Raw genomic sequence first — 23,317 nt, forward strand, 5'->3', positions numbered from 1 at the left:
CCTCACTAGTTTTGAATTTGGAGAGAGTATTGCAGTTGATTGAAGCATGAATAAGTGACAGTAGGAAGGGGTCATGGAGAGTCTTGATGAGCACTAGCTCCCGCTCCAGGACAGAATCTGCACAGCCGAAGCCCAGCAGTAGGAGGGTAGCATGTGAGAGGTGAGCGACTCCCCTGCTTATTCTGCAAGGAGTCTCTGAGGCCTTTCTAAACATAAAAGTAATGAAAATACAGAGGATTCTGTAAATTTTTTAGATTTCCTGATGTCAAAGAACATTGAAACTAAACTGGGAAATGCACTTTTAAGATAAATATTCTTAATACAGAGTCAGCAAGGAAAAGACTGGACAAGAGCTCCTAGGGTGCTCAAAAGGCAGAGATGGACATGGTCTGAGTGTGGCAGACAAGGTGTCAGGAGAGGATGCATAGACTCACTGGCCTCCCGTGGCTGGTGGGAAGCACATTTGAACTGCCTCCTCACAGGGCGAAAAGTGTTCCTGCTTGTTCACCTTCATCCTAAGGAAGTGTGGGGACTTGTTGATAAATGTTTTGTGTATTCATAGTAGTGAAAAATTAGTAATACGTTCCTTGTGGGATAACTAATTTGTGATATATTCCTATTGGAATTTTATAAAAACATTTAAAATTATATGTGTGTATGTGTGTGTGTATATATATATTTTTTTGAGACAGAGTCTCACTATGTCAGCCCTGGTAGAGTGCTGTGGTGTCACAGCTCACAGCAACCTCAAAGTCTTGGGCCTAAGCGATTCTCTTGCCTCAGCCTCCCAAGCAGCTGGGACTACAGGCGCCCACCACAACGCCCAGCTATTTTTTTGGTTGTAGTTTCGTTGTTTGGCAGGCCCAGGCTGGGTTCGAACCTGCCAGCTCTGGTATATGTGGCTGGTGCCCTAGCGGATGAGCTACAGGTGCTGAGCCTTTTTTTTTTTTTTTTGGAGACAGTCTCACTTTGTCACCCTGGGTAGAGTGCCGTGGCGTCACAGCTCAAAGCAACGTCAAACTCTTGGGCTCAACTCATTCTCTTGCCTTAGCCTCCCAAGTAGCTGGGACTACAGGCACCCACCACAACACTTGGCTATTTTTTAGAGACTGGGTCCTGCTCTTGCTCAGGCTGGTCTCTTAACTCCTGAGCTCAAGCAGTCTACCCACCTCAGCCTTCCAGAGTGCTAGGATTACAGGCATAAGCCACTGTGCCTGGCCTAAAATTATATATTTTAAGACACAAAAAATGCCTAAAAGTAATATAACAGAAAATAGAAATATATAAGATACTTTCATAAAACATGATTGCCATTTTGTATGCATATTTTAAAATGACTAGAAGGAATTATATGTACTGTTAATGGAGTTTATTTTAGGGTGTTGACATTGTGGTTTTTGTCTTCATGTTTTATTCTTTCCTCTATTTTCTAACCTTTAAAGTTTGTATTAAGAAAAGATGAGCTGGGCAGGTATGGTAGCACTCTGGGAGTCCAGAGCAGGTGGATTGCCTGGACTCAGGAGTTCCAGACCAGCCTGAGCAAGAACAAGACCTTATCTCTAAAAATAGCTGGGCGTTGTGGCAGATACCTGAAGTCCCAGCTACTTGGGAGAGGGTGGCAAGAGGCTCACTTGAGTCCAAGAGTTTGAGGTTGCTGTGAGCTGTGATGCCACTGCACTCTACCAAGGGCAACAAAGTGAGACTTTGTCTCAAAAAAGAAAAAGAAAAAAGATGAGTTGTTCTTTCTGTTTCACATTTATTTTTAGTAACTAGCATGGCTCAAGCCCTGGAGTTCTTTGGCAGTGTGAGAGGACCTGGGTTAGCTGGCTGCCTGCTGGCCATGTGTTCACGGTAGTAGGAAGGAGAAGCTGGGGAGGTGAGTGGTGGAACCAGGGAAGAGCCCTTGGGTGTCCCGACAGGGAAGGAGGATGATGCAGAATTCTCATGAAATGGTCTGGGGGACACATCAGATAGCTGCCTTTGAAATGTGTTCCTGAGAATAAGCACTTGGCGGTGTCCTCATGGGATTCAAACGTGAGGCCTGGGGAGGCTTTTCATTCCTCTGCTCACGTACTTCCTCCCTTTCACATACTGATCTGGTCTTAGAAAGGTAGTTCCTCCTCCTGGAAGGTCGTCATTACCCACTGTGTGGCAGTCCTCTAGCTTGCATGTTTCTTCATACTTCTAGCAGTATCTGTTTCCCTGGGTCATGATGGTAGCATGTTGTAAAGCTTGGTCTCCTGCCTCCCTTGCCAGACTGAGGTGTGTCCCCACAGTGAGGCCCAGCGGCCGCCTGAGGTGCTGTCAGGGAGTAGTTGCACTTTCAGCTATACTGATAGGACCTGGCTGTAGGCAGACACTCTCTTCTCCCTGTGACCCTAGATCAAGTTCTTTACTTTGCAGAACTGGGACCTGAAGTTAGAGAAGGGGGTAGATTTCATACAGTCTACTGGCAGGTGACTTTTCTGCAGTGTTCCTCACATACCCCACACTGAAATTTTGGTTTTCTCTCATAGTTTAGAGACAGTCTCTTCTACCTAAGAAAATGTGGGTAAATTGCATTTTTCATAATTTGTCCTGTAAAACTTATTTTTCATTTTCTAGATATAAAATCAGGCATGTAATGGACTTTTTCAAGCTGTACCCCCATCCCTTCCCAGGAATCTGATAGGCCAACCAGAGGACCTTTCCTCAGTTTGAGCATTACCACTGTTGCAGAAGCTTAAAAGAAATTCCAGCACAATTCTTGATGGGAATCACTAGCAGTACCAGAGTTCTAAATTGGGGGTCCTCCACATACAGGGGGTAGCCTTAGTTAGAAGTGAAATTGCCAAGAAAGAGAGAATGAGACCAAGATTAAAAATTAGGGAGTTCTTAAATTTAGTACTTGAGAAGAAGACAAAAATGATTGTAAGAGGAGTAGATGAACTTGACCACGTTAAAACTTTCTCAAGACTTCTATGTTGGGTGGCGCCTGTGGCTCAGTGGGCAGGGCGCCGGCCCCATATACCAAAGGTGGCAGATTCAAACCCAGCCCCAGCCAAACTGCAACAAAAATATATAGCCGGGTGCTGTGGCCGGCGCATGTAGTCCCAGCTACTTGGGAGGCTGAGGCAAAAGAATCGCCTAAGCCCAGGAGTTGGAGGTTGCTGTGATGCCATGGCACTTTACTGAGGGTGATAAAGTGAGACTCTGTCTCTACAAAAAAAAAAAAAAAAAGACTTCTGTGTCTAGCTTTAATAAATTGAAGTTATATAACTTAGATAGTTTAAGAGTCTCAGTATACCTCAGTTTCCTCATCTGTAAAATAGGAATAATAGTATGTAGGGGGTTGTTAAAAAGATTAAATAAGCTAAAAATCTATTAAAACTATTAACTGGTACCAGGTACAAGTAAGTTCTCAGTGAATCCTCACTGTTAAGACTCATGCTATGGGTGTGTTAGTATAAGTTGAGCATGCGAAGTCTGAAAATCTGAAATGTTCTAAAATCTTAAACTTTTTGAACATTAACAAGATGCTCAAATGTTCCAGTGTTCATTGAAACATTTTAGATTCTCAGATTTGGGTTACTCAACTGGTAATAATAATGTGGATATTTCATAATCCAAAATCTGAAACACTTCTGGTCTCATGCATTTCAGACAAGGGAAACTCTGTGATTACATGTGTATGATGTTTTGCTGTGGAAAACTAAGTCACAGCCATGACTTACCCCCAATAAACCTGTCCTAGTAGGCTCTGGATCCCAACCAGCAGGTCTCCCTTGTTAATTCACTGCTTTCTCTAAGCACAGAGTCTCTCCTGTAGGCTCTACTCAGAGACCCTTCATGAAGGGGAGCTGTACTCTTTTTTTTTTTTTTTTTTTTTTGAGACAAAGTCTCACTGTGTCGCCCTCAGTAGAGTCCTGTGGCATCACAGCTCACAGCAACTTCAAACTCTTGAGCTTAAGCGATTCTCTTGCCTCAGCCTCCCAAGTAGCTGGAACTACAGGCACCTGCCACAACACCTGGCTATTTTTTGGTTGTAGTTGTCATTGTTTGGCAGGCCCAGGCTGCGTTCGAACCTGCCAGTTCCGGTGTATGTGGCTGGGGCCCTAGCCATGGAGCTACAGGTGCCAAGCCAAGAGAGCCTTACTCTTATTACCAGTTTGGGTCTGGAACTTTGGATGTCTTTGCCCAGGGTAGTTGTTTTAAATGCACTGAATATTTGAATGTGTTACTAGGACAAGTATTTTATTGAGAGTCCAAACCCCGTGCTTCCCTAAATAGACATAAATGGTGGGTTTTTCTTAATAGGCGACGGCAAGCCCGGCTGCAGAAAGAGCTCGCAGAAGCAGCGAAGGAACCTCTACCAGTTGACCAGTAAGTAGAGAGGTAGATCAAAACTATGCTTCTAATAGGGTGGCTCTTTTAAAATAGTTTCACAGTGTTTTATGTCTGTAAAATCATTTTATAGATTTTAGAAAGAAAACTGAAAAATTAACAAAAAAAATAAAACAGGTAATTCTCACCACCTCCCAGAACTAACATCTGTATATCATTTTAGTTGTATTTTGGTGGCTTCAGATTTTGCACTTATAAATAGTGTATTGAATATGGTCTTTGACCATGTTTCTGATTATTTAAGATAAATTCTTGAAAGTGACTCAAAGCTTTTAGAGCATATTGGCAAAGAACCTTCCAAAAAGTTGTTTCTGTTTATGCTTCCCCCAGCTGTGGGTGTGAATTCTCACTTCCTGTACTCTGCGCACGTTACCACCACACTGTTTCCTGTTGACACTTTGATTGGTTTTCTGTCTGTAGTTGGGCCTGTTGTTGAGAAATGGCTGGGCTCGGGGTTCTTTCTCCTTTTTTTTTCTCTGCTGCACATTGGAGCAGTTGTCTTGGGCCACACATTAGATACAAAAACACTGCAGGACAAGCTGATTAACAAAAAAAAAAAAAAGGTTCAGGTCCATGCATGCTTTTCATGATACCTGATACCACAGATAAGCAAAAGAAGTCCTCACAAAACCAGCATGCAGCAGGTTGGACACCTTTCTTTAAGTGGATGCCCACATGAAAAGTAAGGTCTCTGAGGCTGGGCATGGTGGCTTATACCTGCAATCCTAGCACTCTGGGAGACTGAGGCAGGTGGATTGCCTGAGCTCAGGAGTTCAATATCAGCCTAAGTAAGAGCAAGACCCAGTCTGTAAAAAAAAAAAATAGCCAGGCATTGTAGTGGGCACCTGTAGTCCCAACTTCTTGGGATGCTGAGGCAAGAGGATTGCTTGAGTGCAAGAGTTTGAGGTTGTTATGAGCTATGATGCCATGGCACTCTACCCAGGGTGAGACTTGTAAAAAAAAGAAAAAACTAAGATTTCGTAGAACAAAAGGAATTGAATTGGTTCTGAAGCTTTTCCTCACCTGCCTACAAATGGAAGTAGGGGATCTTCCCTCAAATTTGAAGCTATAAGAGTGGTGGGAACTTTTTTTTTTTTTTTTAAGAGACAGAGTCTGGCTTTGTTGTCCTCAGTAGAGGGCACTGGCGTTACAGTTCACAGCAATCTCCAGCTCTTGGGCTTAGGCGATTCTCTTGCTTCAGCCTCCCAAGTAGCTGGGATTACAGGCACCCACCACAACGCCCGGCTTTTTTTTGTTGTTGTTGTTGCAGTTTGGCTAGGGCCGGGTTCAAACCCATCACCCTCGGTATATGGGGCTGGCGCCCTACTCACTGAGCCACATGCGTCAAGGGGTGGGTATTTTAATAACAAAATTTGCTTTGCTCCATAATGTGTTTCCTTTCTACTGAAATTGTTTTAGAATTATAAGCCACTATTTTTAAAAATGTTGGTTGCGTCTTTGTAAGTGGAGGAGAGTGGTTTAGATTCAGAAGTCTTTCACCAACACGATTTATAAGAAAGCAAAGATCCTTAGACCAAGCCTTTGCTTTAGATATAGGATATGTGTGCTTCTCCTACACTCTTAGATGTGGAAAATTAATCTCAGACCTATTTTCCCAAAGCCACAAAGTAAATAAATACTTAGCCTGGAAATGAGGTTTGGTTTCTTAAAAATAACAGCTTACAAAAAGTGTCATTTGGCAGCAAAACCAGGTGATTGGGTGTGGTGAGACTTAGTCAGGTTGAGCACATTGCCCAGGATTGCATAGGCAGGGGCTAAGCTAGGATGCAAACCGAGGGCTGTAAAGGTCTGTTCTTAGGCCAGGCGCAGTGCCTCATGCTTATAACCCAGCACTTTGGGAGACTGAGGAGGGAAGATTATTGAGACCAGGGGTTTGAGACCAGCCTGGGCAGCATAGCAAGACCCGGTCTGTACAAAAATTTTAAAAATTAGCCAGCTGTGCAGTTACAGATTCCTTTGTTCCTTTTCCACTCCCACTGCTTCACTTGACTAGCCTAAAAAAAAAAAAAAAATTAGCCAGATGTGGTAGCACGTGTGCCTATAGTCTCAGCTCCTTGGAAGGCTGGGCAGGAGCGTTGTTGGAACCCAGGAATCTGAGGTCATAGTGAGCTATAATCATGCACTCCAGACTGGATGACAGAGAGAGACTTTGTCTCTTTAAAGGAATAAGATCTGTTCTTAATCACTGTGCTTGTTACCTAAGAGGAATTTCTAGGTCAAAGGACATTTGATAATGAGTGGGCAGAGTATGGTATTTTCTTAGGGTCCTGGGCCTGTGCATAGTTCCAGGGACTTGATGACCGTAAGTCTGTCTTAGAGCACTGTCACAGGCTCAGCTCACGTTTGCTCTTCTTGCCACCTTTGCATTTCTCATGTGGTCCTTGTGAAAGCACAGGTGATTCCCACACTGAAATCTGTGAAAATCAACCAAGAAGAAAATAAAGCACAGCTTTGTCCTCTGGATTTAGGCCTGCCTTTATTCTCGTCTACATCCTGGCCAAGAATATGATACAATTACACATAATCCTGGAGTAAATAGCCAAGGAAAATAAATTTACTTTGACTTGGTTTAACTTGCTTGGTAACAAGTTCTTGAGTATATATTTACATAATCCAGATAATTAATCGTGAAGAAGGAAAAATCATGTTTTCAAGTTCTTATGAACCCAAACAGTAGGTGATAAAGTCTTGGGTTATTACCTTTTATTATTTTACTTTTTCATAAAGATTACAACTTAGTAGGAGGTCATTAAGGCCAAAATAATTACTAGCTTCCTTCTCACCAGGAAAGAAGTCTATAAAAATGAAGAAGGGAAATCCCAGGGGTACTTTGTATCCGTTGGGATAAACAACAACAAAAGGAGCATCTTCCTGGGACTTGATAGTATCCCTGGAAATGTATCTTACCTGTCAGAGGCATTGCATGTTTAAAACATAAGCACAAAATACCCAGAGTCAAAAATGAATGGCATTTAGCTTTTGCTTTTCTCTGTCTTTAATTAAAGTAATATTTGAAATGAGATTGTTAATGGCCCTTTTAGCAATCAACCATTTGCTTCCCCTGGATTCTTCTCCCTGCAGTGTCATTTTCTTACATACCATAGCTGCCCCATCAGCTGGTCTCATGGGAACTGTGAAGCTGACTTCTGATGGAAAGCCCTACCTTGGTATTGGTTATGCGGTTACAGAATCAACAGACCATTATTTGATTGCTTTTCAAGTGGGAGCTTGTTTATGCCTAGAGGGATCAAATGGTCACTTTTCAGGTTATTGTCAGTTGGTATTCTGGCTTTGATTTGAACAGGTTAATTGGGGGTCCTCAAACCACGGCCCATGGGCCACATGAGGCGGTATGATTGTATTTGTTCCCGTTTTGTTTTTTTACTTCAAAATAAGGTATGTGCATTGTACATAGGAATTTGTTCATAGTTTTTTTTTTTTTTTTTTAAACTATAGGCCGGCCCTCCAACAGTCTGAGGGACAGTGAACTGGCCCCCTGTTTAAAAAATTTGAGGACCTTAAGTTGCCCAGAGCTTGGCAGCTCTTCCTTTTTCTCCAGAGAACTTTTTTTTTTTTTTTTAAAGAGACAGAGTCTCACTTTATTGCCCTCCATAGAGTGCTGTGGCTTCACACAGCTCACAGCAAACTCCAACTCCTGGGCTTAGGTGATTCTTTGCCTCAGCCTCTCGAGTAGCTGGGACTACAGGTGCCTGCCCTAATGCCTGGCTATTTTTTTGGTTGCAATTTGGCCCAGGGCTGGATTTGAACCCATCACCCTGGGTATATGGGGCTGGCGCCCTACCCACTGAGCCACGGGTGCCACCCCACTCCAGAGAACTTTTAACCATCTCTGTCATAGCCAAATCACCTAGGTTGTGTGTGACTAGAAAGCAATGTTGGCATTTGCCATACAGATTTCATCACAAAGCTCCTGTTTAGCAGAATCAGAATCCCTTGCCCTTCTTTCTAGGGATGATGACATTGAAGTCCTTGTAGATGAAACCTCTGATCACACTGAGGAGACCTCTCCCATGCGAGCCATCAGCAGAGCAGCCACGTAAGTAGACACTTGGCCAGGAAAGGGAGAGCTCAGGCAGCAGCTGGGCAGCAAATTTGTAGACACAACAGAAGAACAAAATTTGGTGCACCCAAACCCCTGACCCTCGCTGGCACACCACGGAGGTGTCGAGTCTTTCTAGGCTGACCTCTGTTTAATTGGAGAGAGAGAGCATAGGTGGCCTCATGTTTCTAAATACAAAACAAAGTAGTGCCTTCCTAAAAGATAGTTAAACTTTATCAGGTGGAACGATTGTTGAGATCATATGTTTAATTTTTATTAGAACTCAAGGATTTTTTTTTCCCTAAAGCAGGACCAAAAGAGCAGGGTTAATTATTAACAGCCAGAAATCATTAGGTCAGTTAGACAGTTTCCTTGTCTAAGGCTTTATTTCCAGGGAAATGAATTTAATACTAGGGAACCTTGTTTCTTTTAAAACCTTTAGGCTGGGTTTTCCCTTCTATCTTCCCATGTTTTCTGGTGGTTGAGTATTGTGTTGGGTTTCTCTTGGCTGGGGTTTGGGAACTAAATGGGAAACATACTGCCAAGTACCTGTTTTTATGGGCTGTTTTTATTGATTGATTGGGCAAAATGTTTCTAAGGTTTAAACCTATCCTCCCCTCCTCTTTAGTAAGCGACTCTCACAGCCTGCTGGAGGCCTTCTGGATTCTATCACTAATATCTTTGGGTAGGTTAGAAAACCTTCACCTTTCCTTTTAAAAATGTATGTAAATATACCTAAGTATATGTACATGATTTATTATTTTTTAAATGTACACTAGAATTTCAGTGGTGCAGTGTATACGGATGCCTTAATTTCAGCTTTTCATTTAGCTTCTTCGTTTTCTTCCCTCAACTTCCTTTCTTTTAATCTCGCTACGTGCTGATCTCTGGCCTTTCCCTTTAGTCTGTCCGAGTCTCCCCTTTTGGGACATCATTCTTCTTCTGATGCTGCCAGGTGAAAATACTCTCTCTCTTAGCCCAGCATGTGAATGTGGGTCATTGATAATTACGCTGATCACGCTTCACTACCCTCAATCATCAGATGCACACGTGCTAACCAGGATGCTTTGCATGTTCCTAGGAATGCCGGCAGCCCTCTGAGCAGGGCTGTCACGTTGACATCTTTGTATGGTCCTCATGCTCTCGTTGCTCTTTCTCTTGGCATGCGTTGGACTCTACGTTGACCATGGTGTACACTGAGTATGTTTATGACTAGGCATAGAAACCATCTTAAAGTAATTTTGCAGAAATACCAAAGAGCTACTTCTGAGCTAGCTGTTAGATCAGTTTATGACTGGGTAAGCAAGTTGTCCAGGATTGCTTTTCAGTATTGAGTTTTGGAGCCTGAGTTAGCAAGTAGGAGAGTAAGGTATGTGCTGGCCTACGTTAGTGAGGACGCTTCTGATGCTTTGTGAATAGCTCTGTGGCTTGAAGAGTCTAAAAGTGACAAAAGCTATTGACAGAGGCAGTCTGCAGAAGCAGGCTTGTGTGTGAGTCCTTGTGATGTTGGATGAACACATGCCTGTGTGACCCTGTCTAATGCTTGTCTTTCTGTTGTTTCTCAGGAGACGCTCTGTCTCCTTCCCAGCCCCCCAGGATAACATGGATACTCACCCAGGTTCTGGTAAAGAAGTGAGGGTGCCAACTACTGCACTGTGTGTCTTTGTAAGTATGCTACAGCCACAAACCCCTCCACACCTGGTATGGGAGCGGGGCCTGGCCTCAGAGGACTGACTTTATTACAGCCATCCTCTGTAACACAGGATTGTCTGAGAGGGATGGGCAAGGAAGAACTAATCATGGATGGTGATGAGAAGGGCCATGATTCCAAAGAGGACGCAGTCCTGGGCAGAAGCTGCTATGATACCAAGCCTGTCACCTGGATTTCAGAGCTGGGTCCTGGTGCTAACAGTTAATCTGCATCTTGGCTGGAATAATTGAGCAGAAATCCAAAATAGCCTGAGGAAACTTTTGGAACATAGCTCAGGCTGTCAGAGCACTGGGGGTTGAGTTAAAGGAGCCGGTTTGCAGAGGGCAGACTTGCTGTACAAATGGGATGGAATTTATATGGTGGGAACTTTCCATTCCAGGCAAAAGGAAGAACTTGAACAACAGTTAGGTGTTCCTGCCCAGTTAACTGGCCTAGTGGTCAGCCACATTACTATGGGGAGTCCTGCCTTGGAGGAGGAGTGGACTAGGGGACATCGAGGCCCCTACCAATTCCCACTCTACTCCTGTGATTCCATCGCAGGCCTGGGCTTCTCACAGAGGTCAATGATGATTGGTAAAAGGTCTGATTGCACTGAATGTCACAGTCCCTTCCTTGCCCTCAGCTCCAAGCAGCCCATTGTTTTCTCTCCTGTCACATTTAAGTCATGTGTATGGGATAATGGAGCAGCTGACAGTTGGGGATTCTGTCAGTGTGTGTTTCTGAGAGTGCATGATTCACAGCTGACGAGTATCCAACAGAACCAGGCACGCAGGAGACTGACGAGTGGCAGTCACGGGTGTGATGGTGCATGATCTCAAGTTTTCAATCTGAGACCTCCTAAGGAGAAAGGAACCATAAAAACGAACAGGAAGGAAATTATATGCAGGTAAAGATTTGCTCACCTGTCATACAAATTTTCAGCAACAGGACACAAGTGGGAAAGTGGGAAATCAATTTGCCATACAGAGTGATGCTTATTTCCCAGTCACTCTGATGTTTCACCCATCTTTTCATTCAGTTCTAGGCAGTTATGAAGAACAGGTTTTGCTTTTCCCAGAATAACCTTTTAGGCATGTTTTAGTCTTTCTTTCCCCCTCTCTGTGAAGGAAATTTTCAAACATACATGGAAGTAAGTCTACACAGATGTCCCGGGGAACGCCGTTCAGGAAAGCACCTGCAGTTAGTCCAGTTTGCCCGTCTTGCTAACTGTCTTCCCCTACTTCTCCTGGAGCAGTTTGCAGCGAATACCAGACACTGTATTTTATCCAAAAATACTTCCCTAATTACGTGCAGTCTTTTTTCTTTTATTCTCCCTAATATAGAATGCTTTTTTACTTGGTTTCTCCTCTCATCCTGAGCACAAGTGCCATCTTTTCAGATCATGGGTTTCAGTGTTTTTGCCAGGCTCAGAAATTTTCCCTATGTAGAATTTAAACTCTCTCAAAATAACAACTGTTACTTTTATTGGAGGCCTGCTTGTGAACAGACACCGTCCTGAGTCACAAAAAGTTTTTTGTTTTGGAGACAGTCTTTCCTAACCTGCCCAGGTTAGGGTGCCATGGCCTCAGCCTAGCTCACAGCAACCTCAAACTCCTAGGTTCAAGCGATCTTCCTGCCTCAACCTCCCGAATAGCTGGGAGTAGAGGTGCCCACCCCCCGTGACCAGCTAATTTTTCTATTTTTAGTGAAGATGGATTCTCGCTCTTGCTCAGGCTGATCTCAACTCCTGAGCTCAAGCAATCTACCCACAGGCCTGAGCCACCATGCCTGGCCGAAAACCTGTTTTATAGATGAGCAAACTCAGGCTTTGAGAAAGTAGGAAATGAGGTCACACTACCAGTAGATATTGGTGCTATGTTTCCAAAAAGAAGTACATGAAATCCCATTATAAACATAGATTGATGCCTAGTGGTAGGACCAGCACTCTGCTTGTATTGGGACTCATGTAAGGCTTTATCATGAGAGGCCCTGTGCTATACATTATTTAGATACCTAGTATTTAATATTCATAGTAAATTAGTATTTAGTGATAAATCTAGCAAGTAGTGTTAATGCAATCTGGACCAAAAGAGGCAGTTAATTCTAGGCTGGTTTCTAAGCTATTAAGATTGATATGGGTTGTTATTCTTGGAATAAATAAAATTAATCCAAAACCAAACTTTAGACAGCCTACACAGATTCTGAATATTCTTTGAAAAGGCTGCACTGTATTTAACAGTACCTATGCAAATAAATTGATACTAGACTCTGAGGAGAACCCTGAGCTAGGAACCCGGCTCAGTGTATGATTGAGTCCACCTCTATTAAAGGGTGAGCATTTCCCCTGTTGGGTATTCGGAGTGGGCATTTGCCTTGGGCTCCGGGAATGGGAATGGTGGGGTTTGAAACATGGTGCTTGTCTTGCAGGATGCACATGATGGGGAAGTCAATGCCGTGCAGTTCAGTCCAGGGTCCCGGCTACTGGCCACAGGAGGCATGGACCGGAGGGTTAAGCTTTGGGAAGTGTTTGGAGGTGAGAGCCCACTGGAGTGAACAGAAAGAACCTCTGTTGGCAGCATCTGGTTGGCCTTGCTATCAAGCACTTTTTGTTCATCATCTTAAAACATGCACCATTTTATGTAAGGAATCATCTGACCGAAGCATTATTTGTTACTTTTTGTATCTAAGTTGATGCTAGCTCAGATTACCCAAATAGTGACTAGGAAATACTGTTACAATACGGGTATGTGTAGTTTTTCTCAATGTATACTAATCAGCATCTTGAAAAGTAGTACCAGTTCTAGGAGGAAAATAAATCTTATGACTGTGAACTCCGTAATAAAACGGTACATCAGCCTATAGTTGATGCATTTAATGGTGACAGTAGCGATAGCCTAGGAAAAAATGAAGTCATATCTAGGCTTGAGAAAAGAAAAGTATATTAACAAGAAAAAATTATTTAACAAATAACTTATGAGAGAAGAGCCCTTAGATTAAGACTTACTCTCTTTGATTGGAACTCAGGGTACTCAGAAATGGGATGGCATTAAAACAGAAAATGGAAGTTAATTGAATTTTTGAAGCTGGGCATAGTTCAGTTCTGACATTTTTGAGATTCAATTAAATATGCCTGTATTTTTACTAAAGTAAAGTCAAAGAACAAGTCTAAAGACAATAAAATTCAAATACTACATGACTTACGTAGTTGATTGACATAGCTAGTCAGTGATTGACTTGGCAAGTGAGTGGTAGAGCTAAGATTAATACAAGTCCTATGATGCTCTTCCCACTGAAGCCTTCTCTAGGCAATAGAGCAACTAAGAAATCATGTAAGTTACTACCTGTGAGGTTTATTAGAGCAAGAGCAATCTATTAATTCCTGTGGTTAGAGTAGATTATTAGTAAAGCTTCCTTATTTTTGCCCTGACCTTGATTTTTCAGGAAAGAGACTTGTAGTCGGCTCAGTGCCCATAGCTCAGTGGTTAGGACGCCGGCCACATACACTGGGGCTGACAGGTTCGCATCCAGCCTGGGCCTGCCAAACAACAGTGACAACTACAATAAATAGTACCTGGGCATTGTGGCAGGCACCTGTAGTCCCAGCTACTTGGGAGGCTGAGACAAGAGAATTGTTTAAGCCCAAGATTGCTGTGAGCTGTGATACCACGGCACTCTACCGAGGGCGACATAATAAAACTGTCTAAAAAAAAAAGGACTCAGTAGTTAAATCACAGCCAGTTAGAGCTGAAGCCCGTGACAATGTGTTGTTTCTCTCTGAAACAACATGTGAGTTTATGAATAGTGATTGCAGAAATTGTTTTAAAACAATAATAAAAACATACCACAAAAAAAGAAATTTTAGGGGATTTGACTTATAAAATCCAAGTTAATAGTCTGTTTTGATTATGTCATTGAGATTAAATAGAAATAACATTAGATTTTATTTTTTGAGACAAGGTCTCATTCTGGGCTAGAATGCAGCAGCAGCATTGCAGCTCATTGTAACAATCTCCTGGACTCTAGTGATCAGCCTCCCTAGCAGTTGGGACTACAGCCAAAAGCCACATGCCTAGCTAATGTTGTTACTATTTTTTTCTGTAGAGATGTCTCATTATGTTGCCCAGGCTGGTCTTAAACTCTTGACTGTAAGCAATCTTCCTGCCTCGGCCTCCCAAACGACTAGGGTATCACAGATGTGAGCCACTGTGTCTGGCCAACATTAGAAATGTTTTCTTTTTACTTCTTGGTCAGTACAATCACAACCTATAAGAAAATTAGAAGAGCCAGTAATAGGGTTACCTTTTTGTTGGTGAGAAGGAAAGAAACACTAATCAAAACGAATACTGACGTAATTTGTGCCAGAGTATAATTTATGTTAATAAAAGTTTTTGCTGAGTTTACAGAAGTAACATAGGATGTTTGGCAGCATTTTATGGTTTTTGTAAGCCCTTGCTTCTAAACTTCTTCATTCTGAAGTTTTTTTCCCCTCTTGGTTACTGCTACATCTTGGAAGAGGCTAAGTTCAAAGAGACCTTTTATGAAATAGTTTTGGGGCCCTGTTTTGTATCCTTTAAAAATATCAGAAGAATGGTGGTTTTTATCCAACAGGAACCTCTGTTTTTGTCTCAAGCAGGTGCTCCCCTGGGAGGTAATTTCAGACCCGCTGTTACCGTGGCCTCCCCTAGGAGTGTGAGTGAAGAGAAGAGGCAATGACCCCTTGATGGGTCATTTCTCACATGTTGGCACTGTGCTAGATGCCAACCACATAGACTGGTATTTTGAGTATAAGCCATAGAGAAATTTCTTAGAATTTGCAGTAATATTTTTGTCTATAAAGATCTCCTCTAAATAAAGTGATACCTTAATTAGTGGATATTAACCTTCTTCAACTTTTTCACAATTATGTACTAATCTAATGAGAGCTGGGAGCCAGGAGAAGAGGTTAAATGTGCTGTATTTTGCAAATAAATTCTAGGGAGGGTTCACCAGCCAGGTTAGAAATCTATGCCCTGAATATGTATGACAGCTTCAGGTCAGCGTTCACGCCATTCTGGCTCTGGTCCTACTTGTATCACCGCTGTTCAGGAGTACTGAGTAAGAGAAAGGTCTGTTAGAATGGTTCCTGTTCTTATCCTCTTTTATGGATTCAATTACGATTCCCTAATTTCCTGCCTTACCAACATAGATGGTCCTTAAGCTCCCATTTTATAAGGAATTTAGGATTGAACAGTGGCTCACATCTGTAATCCCATCACTCTGAGAGGCCATGGCAAGAGGATCACTTGAGCTCAGGAGTTCAAGACCAGCCTGAGCAAGAGCAGGATCCCATCTACTAAAAGTAGAAAAACTAGCCAGGTGTTGTGGCCTATAGTCCCAGATACTTGGAGGCTGGGGCAGGAGGATCACTTAAGCTCAGGAGTTTTTTGAGGGTGCAATAAATTATGATGACATCATTGTACTCTATCTAGGGCAATAGAGCAAGATGGTATCTGAAAAAAGAAAAAAAAACTTTATATATAATGTGTGTGTGTGTGTGTAAAGAAGAACTTTAATCATGGAGATTTTTGGCTTCTTTCTTTGTGATTGTGATTAAAGTTTCCCTGTGGATGGCCAGGTTGTCAGAAAGCAGAGAGGCGGGATAGGGGTGTTGACCTGTTGGTGAGAAAGAGCAATTCAGGGCAAAGGAACAGTGGCGCTTAGCTGGTTTGCCAGAATGTTAGTTTCATCAAGAAAAAGTGTAAGGGGTCGGCGCCCGTAGCTCAGAGGTTAGGGCGCTGGCCACAGCCTGGGCCAGCTAAACAATGACAACCACAATTAAAAAAAAAACAACAAAAAAGCCAGGCATTATGGCAGGCACCTATAGTCCCAGCTACTTGGGAGGCTGAGGCAAGAGACTCGCTTAAGCCCAAGAGTTTGAGGTTGCTGTGAGCTGTGATTTCATAGCACTCTACTGAGGACAACATAGTACAATTCTGTCTCGATAACAACAAAACAAAATAAAAAGAAAAGGTATAAGGAGAAATTCCAGAAACAGCAGACAAGCTTTATGGCATTCTGATGACTAGTCAGTTAACATAACTAAAAAAAGTTCCTTTTCAAACTTTATTGAAAATCACACCATGGGTTCTGAAATTTTGATGGTCAGTTTCTACAGAAGTGATAAAGTCAGCACAAATACTGGTCAGACCCAAAGATTTATTTATATAAATTAGAAAAATTACTGAGAAATAGCATAAATTCCCATACTTTCTCTATAAAGGGCGATCTAAATTTCTTCAAGAATAGCTTAAGAACACATGTGCAAAATGATGGGGTCGGTATCTACTTAAGCATTCATTGTTCTAAGATACTCACAGTATGCTGTGTCTCTTACCATTCTGCTGCTGTTTGGTTCTGTAAAGGTATAGGGAAGCTGCTGTCTCAATGGTGTCATTGGCTTCTGTTTTATCCCAGTGCCCCACTTTAACTTATTGGCTTTATTTAACTCTGTCTTTTCTCAATGTTTTTCTTTTTGTACAGACAAATGTGAATTCAAGGGTTCCTTATCTGGCAGTAATGCAGGAATTACAAGCATTGAGTTTGATAGTGCTGTAAGTATATAATATCTATGATTTTAGAGGTTTTGGAGACCTTTTTTTTTTTTTTTTTTTATTGAGAAAGTGTCTTACTTTGTTGCCCAGGTTGGAATGCCATGGCCTCACTCTAGCACATGTCAACCTCATACTCCTGGGTGCCAGAGTTTTTCCTGCCTCAGCCTCCCAAATAGCTAGGACTATAGGCGCCCTCCATGATGCCCAGCTAAATGTATTTATTTATTTAATTTATGTATTTTTTTAGATAGAGTCCCAACCTGTTGCTCTGGGTAGAGTGCTGTGGCATCATAGCTCACAGCAACCTCCAACTCTTGGGCTTAAGCCTCAGGTTTTCTATTTTTAGTAGAGACAGGTCTCGCTTTTGCTTAGGCTGGTCTCAAGCAATCCACCCACCTTGGCCTCTCAGATTGCTAGGATTATAGGCATGAGCCACCTTGTGTGGCCAATTTTTCTATTTTTGGTAGAGATGGAATTTTGTTCTTCCTTAGGCTGGTCTCAAACCCTCCACCTCTGCCTCCCAGAGCGCTAGGATTACAGGTGTGAGCCACCACACCCAGCCTGGAGAACAATTTAAGATATTTGGTTCTTTGAAATTGAAAAGTAACTTGGCTCTGCGCCTATGGCTCAAGCTGCTAAGGCGCCAGCCACATACACCTGAGCTGGCGGGTTCGAATCCAGCCCGGGCCTGCCAAACAACAATGACGGTGCAACCAAAAAAAATAGCTGGGTGTTGTGGTGGGCGCCTGTAGTCCCAGCTACTTGAGAGGCGGAGGCAGGAGAATCGCTTGAGCCCAGGAGTTGGATGGAGGTTGCTGTGAGCTGTGTTGCCACGACATTCTACCCAGGGCAACAGCTTGAGGCTCTCTCTCAAAAAAAAAAAAAAAGAAATTGAAAAGTAACTTTACCTGGTTTTTCTACCATCCTCTGTATCTTAAGTCAAATCTATGTTGGAGAAAGATGGGAGTATAAAATTGATATGATAAACCCTTGGGTTTGGGCTTATGTATTCCAGGGTGTGATGTTTGTGTTCTGTAAATTCTTCTTAATAGCTATATTTTGAGTGTTTAGAGGCTGTACTCCCAGGGCCAGTGTGGTTCCTACCCTCAGAGATTTGCCATTTAAGTGAGAGTGACATGAAAACATTTAACTGCAAATCTTTGTACTAAGATTATCGTGGAGATGAGTAGGATGGGAATGCTGATGAGGGAGCAGTGTGAGGGTTAGAGAACACACTAGGACATTCAAGGCAGACCTCAGGGTCATCGAAGGTCAGGTGCAAAAAGGTTAGAGTAGACATCACAGGCAGGGAGGCTGAGGAGAGTCTGGGCAGATTGGCATAGCAGCTGGGGTGGAAGTTCCAGGTAGGGATGCAAGGGTGGCTTCCTCATCTCTCAGGAGCCCTCATCTACATTCTCATCTTTGGGGAGGCTTTTCACATCCCTGGTTGGGCTGAGGGTCCTTCTGTTTTTCTGGAGCATCTTTTGCAAACTTACTGGAGTGGTGGCTGTCTGTATCTGCTGCTTTTGCTAAAGTGGGGACTAACTCCCTGGGGATGAGTGTGTGGATGTTAGTCATCTTTGTACCCCTGACACCCAGCACAGTGCCTGGACTCATTGGTTCATAGGAGCTACTCCTTGAATTTGATTGGGGAATGATTGAATTTAATTGAGTAATAAGGAAATAAGGTTAAAAAGTTAGGTGTGGGTCAGAGTATGTGTTGTGTGGTAGGATTTGACCGTAAAGCTGTTTGGAGCCTTGAGAAGTTTGTATGGGTATAGCATTAAATTCTGAGAGAACTGTGACAGTGTTGATGATGGATGGGGGAAGATCGGCTGTGGCCCAAGTGTTCAGTGCCTCTGCAGACCTGTTAGAGGCCCACGTTGTGGCGGAGTCCTGAGGTTGGAGAGGAGAGGGTCTAGCTAAGTACAGCAAGGATGAGCAGGTCTCAGAGAGGGACAGTTGGGAGGTGAGGCAAGGGAAGAGTCAGGGTGCCTCTGGGATATATTTTGGCTTGGGCAGTGTATAGAGAATTAGTATTTGCTGCTGGCGAAGGTTGCAAGGGGAAAAGTGAGCTGAGGTTTCGTTTGAGCTTGATGTGTCTATACGACAACATTTAGGTGAAAATCTAGGGAGCTCATGAGAAAGGTGTGAACTAGACAGAGGCTGATGAGTTTGTCAGCACACTGCCAACAATAGCTGGTATTCAGATTGGGGGTGTGGCTGAGACATCTCAGCCTTAGACTTGATTATTGGGGAGTTGGTATTGTGTGGACTGAATTTCTCTATTTTGTCTAAAATTTGTCCCCCCCCCCCTTTACTCCTGTAGGGGTCTTACCTCTTAGCGGCTTCAAATGATTTTGCAAGTCGAATCTGGACTGTGGATGATTATCGATTACGGGTAAGACTCGGTTAAGAAAGTTAGTTACCATCTCCAAACTTCACATAGCACAAAATGTGGAAAAAATGGCAAGTGGCTCGGCGCCCGTAGTTCAGTGGTTTGAGCACCAGCCCCATAAACTGAGCCTGGGCCTGCTAAACAACAATAACAGCTGCAACAACAACAAAAAAATAGCAGGGTGTTGTGGTGGGCACCTGTAGTCCCAGCTACATGGGAGGCTGAGGCTGAAGGATCGCTTAAGCCCAAGAGTTTGAGGTTGCTGTGAGCTATGACGTCACGGCATTCTACCGAGGGCAACATAATGAAACTCTGGTCTCCAAAAAAAAAAAAAAAAGGCAAATGATCAGTTACGAGTCCTGTGCTGTTTTTCTGAAAATGATGCCAATTTACCTTGACCTTTCCTTTCCTCCTTGGAAAGTATGTTTCTGCTTCACACTCTTACTTTGTCTAAGGTTCCATTTCAGAATATTTGCAATAAGACCCTCACATTTGTGTGAACAAGTTGATATACTTCTGCTCACAAGAACTAAATAGTTTTCATAGATACCAGTTTTAGTTTAACTTCACAGATTTAGCACCAGCATGTGAATTGTAATTCTTATGGGCCCTAAGACCCAATCATTACATCACAGAGTGTAGCTGGGAAGTAAGATATAAAAGTGCATATGGATGTACTTACAGAGATAAACAATTCGGAAGCAACTGAAACTCAAGCTGGGAGACGGGCATCGGGAAGGAAGCACGAGTCCTAATGTTGAGGAAATCTGGACTTGAACCCAAACTTGGTGTAAAGTCCCTTATCATCCAAGGCAAGATGGAAATTTCGTGATTGTATTGGTTTTGTTGTAATGATAAAAAAGCACATAGCTTGATTTGCAGTTAACTAGAATAGTCCTTTTGCAAGACTTTGAGGGCCTCTGACTTGCCCATAACCGTGTACTGTCCCCCGGTAAATGTTTGAAGATCGGAGGCATTTTTTTCTTAAGCTTGAAGGAATCATCCAATAAGCTTATTAAATCAAAGCTCTGGAGAGGTAATGGGGGGTGAATTTGGCACTGGTAGACATTTTACCAATAAATTTGACACTGGTTGTTAAACCACACAAAAGAACAGAGGAGCATGATATTAAGAGGGTGAACTTCTTGGAGCTGTAGTGAATGATCTGGTGGGTACGTTTCTGGTGGTCTCATCAGAAGATGCAGGCATTACATGAGAAGACTCTTAGAAACATACATTAACCTAGGCTTTCCATCTTCTTGAAAGAGCTGTATGGAAAATTACCTATGAAATGCTAGCCAGTATCTCAAGAGTAGTAATTTTTCATTCTCAGTTTAAAGAAGATCTGGGTCTGAACGTGTAGAGTATGAACCCTGAAGATGACAAAGCGTGTGTTGTGCACTCTGGGAGCCTGCCCCAGGTGACAGCTATCCAGGTGCTTGAACTGGCTTTCCCTGAAAGCCCTGTAGCTCTGCCTCATACCCAGGGAGAAGACAGCCTAGCCAGTCTTGGTGGCTGCATTGTCATCTGTCCTGCAGTGTGCCATGATTCATCTAACCAGTCTTTTACTGGACACTTAAGATAGGGTTGAATCTTCCACTGTGGGTAGTTTCCTTAAAGGGAGGCCAGGTGAGGTAGATAGACTAGGAAACTAAGGCTCAAATAGGCCCCTCAAAATAGCCTAAGGTAGCAGTTAATAAGATTGAGGCCTGTGCTTTCTTGTGTTCAACTGGTCTGTATTATTCTAGACTAGGCAAAACTGACCAGTTATTAAAGAGGGCCTTATAGCCTCCCTTATGTCAGGCCCTTGGAGGTAGGAGGGGAGCCGTTGAGGGGTTAGCCAATTGTGCGGGGTGACATTTTTTCATTGGTAAAAGGAATCCTTTACAGGTAGGCATCATCTTTGGGTCTGAAATAACAAGGGGACCTAGAGACTAGGAGCTGGGCTTGAAGACAAAGGGCACAATGTCGGGCATGTCTTAGGCTCCCTGTCAAGAGGTGGTGCTAGCTTCTCCATAGATCCCAGTTAACAAGAGGCGTTGGAGGACAGGACTGGACCATCTGGCCACGTTCTGACACACACGGGCATGATCCACATCCTGGTCAGTATCTCCTGAGTGCACCTGAAAAGGGAATGGTGTTAGGAGAGGCTGGTGTGCAGGAAGCAGCTGTTGGGCACTTGCTGTATGTCTGATTTGTGAGTGTGACCTAGACACAGCCTGGCACTGAAAGGAGTCCTCTGTTATTCCTCCCTGAGAAGTCCAGTCGGGGCCGAACTGCCTGGCTGCCCTGGAAGATCCTGCCTTAGGGACTGAGTTGACAGAGCCCACCCTGCTGACTGCTCTGACCCTGGTGTGGGAAGTGGCCACAGTAAGGGCGGGCTGCTAGGTGATGGTTTTCATTTCAGAGACTATGAGCAAGTTCCGCCTTTTTCAGGGATGGCTTGGCTTTGGTTGGTGTTAATGTTAGCTGTGTGGTTCAGACATTATCTGAATGGGCCGTTTTGTGTGTAGAAATAGCAGTCGGAGCACAGGACCTACTGCAAGGCACAGAGGGAGCCTGTGCACAGTCTGTTGGAGCAAAGGAGTCTTTAATCGCTGCCTCCCATTTTGAGGCTCAGGCTGTGGGTGACATCTATACCCACTGCCTGTTTCTTGGTAAGCCCTGTTTAAAAGTGGAAGATAAAACCTGAAAGCAGTGTTAAAACTAAAAATAAATTTCAGAAACACTGGGTAAAAGACTTTTTAAATCTGAGCCACTTAAAAGAACTTATAAATGATAAAAGTGAATGAATGCTTATGGGGGCCAAACTCTTCTGGGGGGCAGAGGTAGTTAGTCATCCTCAGGCAGGTCCAGCTGAATTGCCATCAAAAATATGACGAGCAGAAGACTAAGAGGCAAGCTTGAATACAGATGAGAGCCAAAGGAAAGAACACCTCTTCCCTTTGTCCATTAGTGTAGTAGTTTCATTCCATTCTTAGAAATGAGTCCATAGGAGAAAACCGTATGTTCATCAGTGCTTATCATAGCACATCTGCAAAGACCTGGAAAAAGGGAATTGACACATTAGCCTTATTGAGTCCCTCCTGAAGCAGCTGGGGAATGTTCCTTGCACATAGCTCTGAGGCCCAGGTGTTCAGAGCCAAATCAGCGGGACCCCAAACACCATGAGTTTTCAGCTGTCACATGAAAAACTGCTTCTGCTATGAGGTGAAAAGACCCATGGGTTAATTTTTAGGAAGAGTGTTAGATGTGCATTTAGAGTATAAAAATGAGTGTGCAGTTGGCCCCTGACTTAAGACTTTTTGACTAAGGCTGGGTTTGTCAGGGCTTGACCCCAAATATGAGGAGTATCATATTTAATGTAAGGTTTGGTGCTGGAGCTTCCTTGATCTTACCAAAAGATAAGTGGGAAGTTTTCACCTGTCTGCAACACAGCTGCCACCTGGTGGGCAGCAGTTGTAACATGTTGGACGTTTCAGAGAGGTTTAAATGTGGGATAAATGAGTCTTAGAATCCATGCAGATTTCTTCCATTGACGAGGGGAAGTATACATGGCCCTAGTTTTCTGTTCTGTACTCAGACAGGGTGGTTGCACTGAGACTAGCAGAGAGGTTGGTCTCTAAAGAGCACTGAACTGTGAAGTCTCATCTCTGGGAGTTGGGTTTGGAACCGAGTAAATTAACAGTTGTACTAAGTGTCTTAGGGTCTTACAAGGCATTTTGTACTTAGAAAACATCAGTGAATACCTTTGGGGACTTTAGGATTCCACACGCTTTTGTACAGAGGTTGATGATGAATAGTAAAAGGGCTGAAGCCCAGACACTCCCTGCACCGTCACGGTCCCCAGCTGCCTCTCCTCCATCAGGCTCCAGGAGTGCTGTGGTGGGCGGAAGGGCAGCTGACACTCCGGATGTCCCCATTCTATGTTCCTTGGTGAGCCCAGAGAGAACGCCATGGTGGGTGTCCCAACAGCTCAGTCGCAAAGGGATCTGTTGGCAGGAGTGCAGGTGTCTGTGGCTGTGATCTGACATTTTCAGCTGAGACCTCTGACTAAAACCCTCCCTGGGTTTTGATTATATAGAGTCTTGATGTTTCCTTCTGTAAATTGTGCCTACAATTGACCCTGTCTCATCTGACTTTAAATATGAAACTTCCTTCCACCAGCACAAGGT

The 23,317-nt window shown here is 43.3% G+C and overlaps 1 protein-coding gene and 2 non-coding genes across 5 annotated transcripts in view; all 3 read left to right on the forward strand.

The window, feature by feature from the left end:
* ATG16L1 (autophagy related 16 like 1) overlaps window positions 1-23,317 on the forward strand; it is a 41,406-nt gene that overhangs the window by 12,821 nt on the left and 5,268 nt on the right. The window contains exons 6-13 of one of the 3 annotated variants that reach the window (XM_053597049.1): window positions 4,297-4,362; window positions 8,375-8,461; window positions 9,093-9,149; window positions 9,369-9,419; window positions 10,030-10,129; window positions 12,582-12,687; window positions 16,674-16,744; window positions 19,074-19,145. In XM_053597049.1, coding sequence (XP_053453024.1) covers window positions 4,297-4,362; window positions 8,375-8,461; window positions 9,093-9,149; window positions 9,369-9,419; window positions 10,030-10,129; window positions 12,582-12,687; window positions 16,674-16,744; window positions 19,074-19,145 — 610 coding nt within the window. The remainder of the gene's footprint in view (window positions 1-4,296; window positions 4,363-8,374; window positions 8,462-9,092; window positions 9,150-9,368; window positions 9,420-10,029; window positions 10,130-12,581; window positions 12,688-16,673; window positions 16,745-19,073; window positions 19,146-23,317) is intronic. The other 2 variants (XM_053597050.1, XM_053597051.1) reach the window with 2 other exon arrangements.
* On the forward strand, window positions 10,734-11,010 carry LOC128591072 (small Cajal body-specific RNA 6). Its single transcript, XR_008381508.1, has one exon. It is a non-coding gene; the product is annotated as a small Cajal body-specific RNA 6 (non-coding RNA).
* On the forward strand, window positions 22,930-23,190 carry LOC128591071 (small Cajal body-specific RNA 6). Its single transcript, XR_008381507.1, has one exon. It is a non-coding gene; the product is annotated as a small Cajal body-specific RNA 6 (non-coding RNA).

The sequence above is a fragment of the Nycticebus coucang genome, chromosome 7, assembly GCF_027406575.1.
Source record: "Nycticebus coucang isolate mNycCou1 chromosome 7, mNycCou1.pri, whole genome shotgun sequence".
Lineage (NCBI taxonomy): Eukaryota > Metazoa > Chordata > Mammalia > Primates > Lorisidae > Nycticebus > Nycticebus coucang.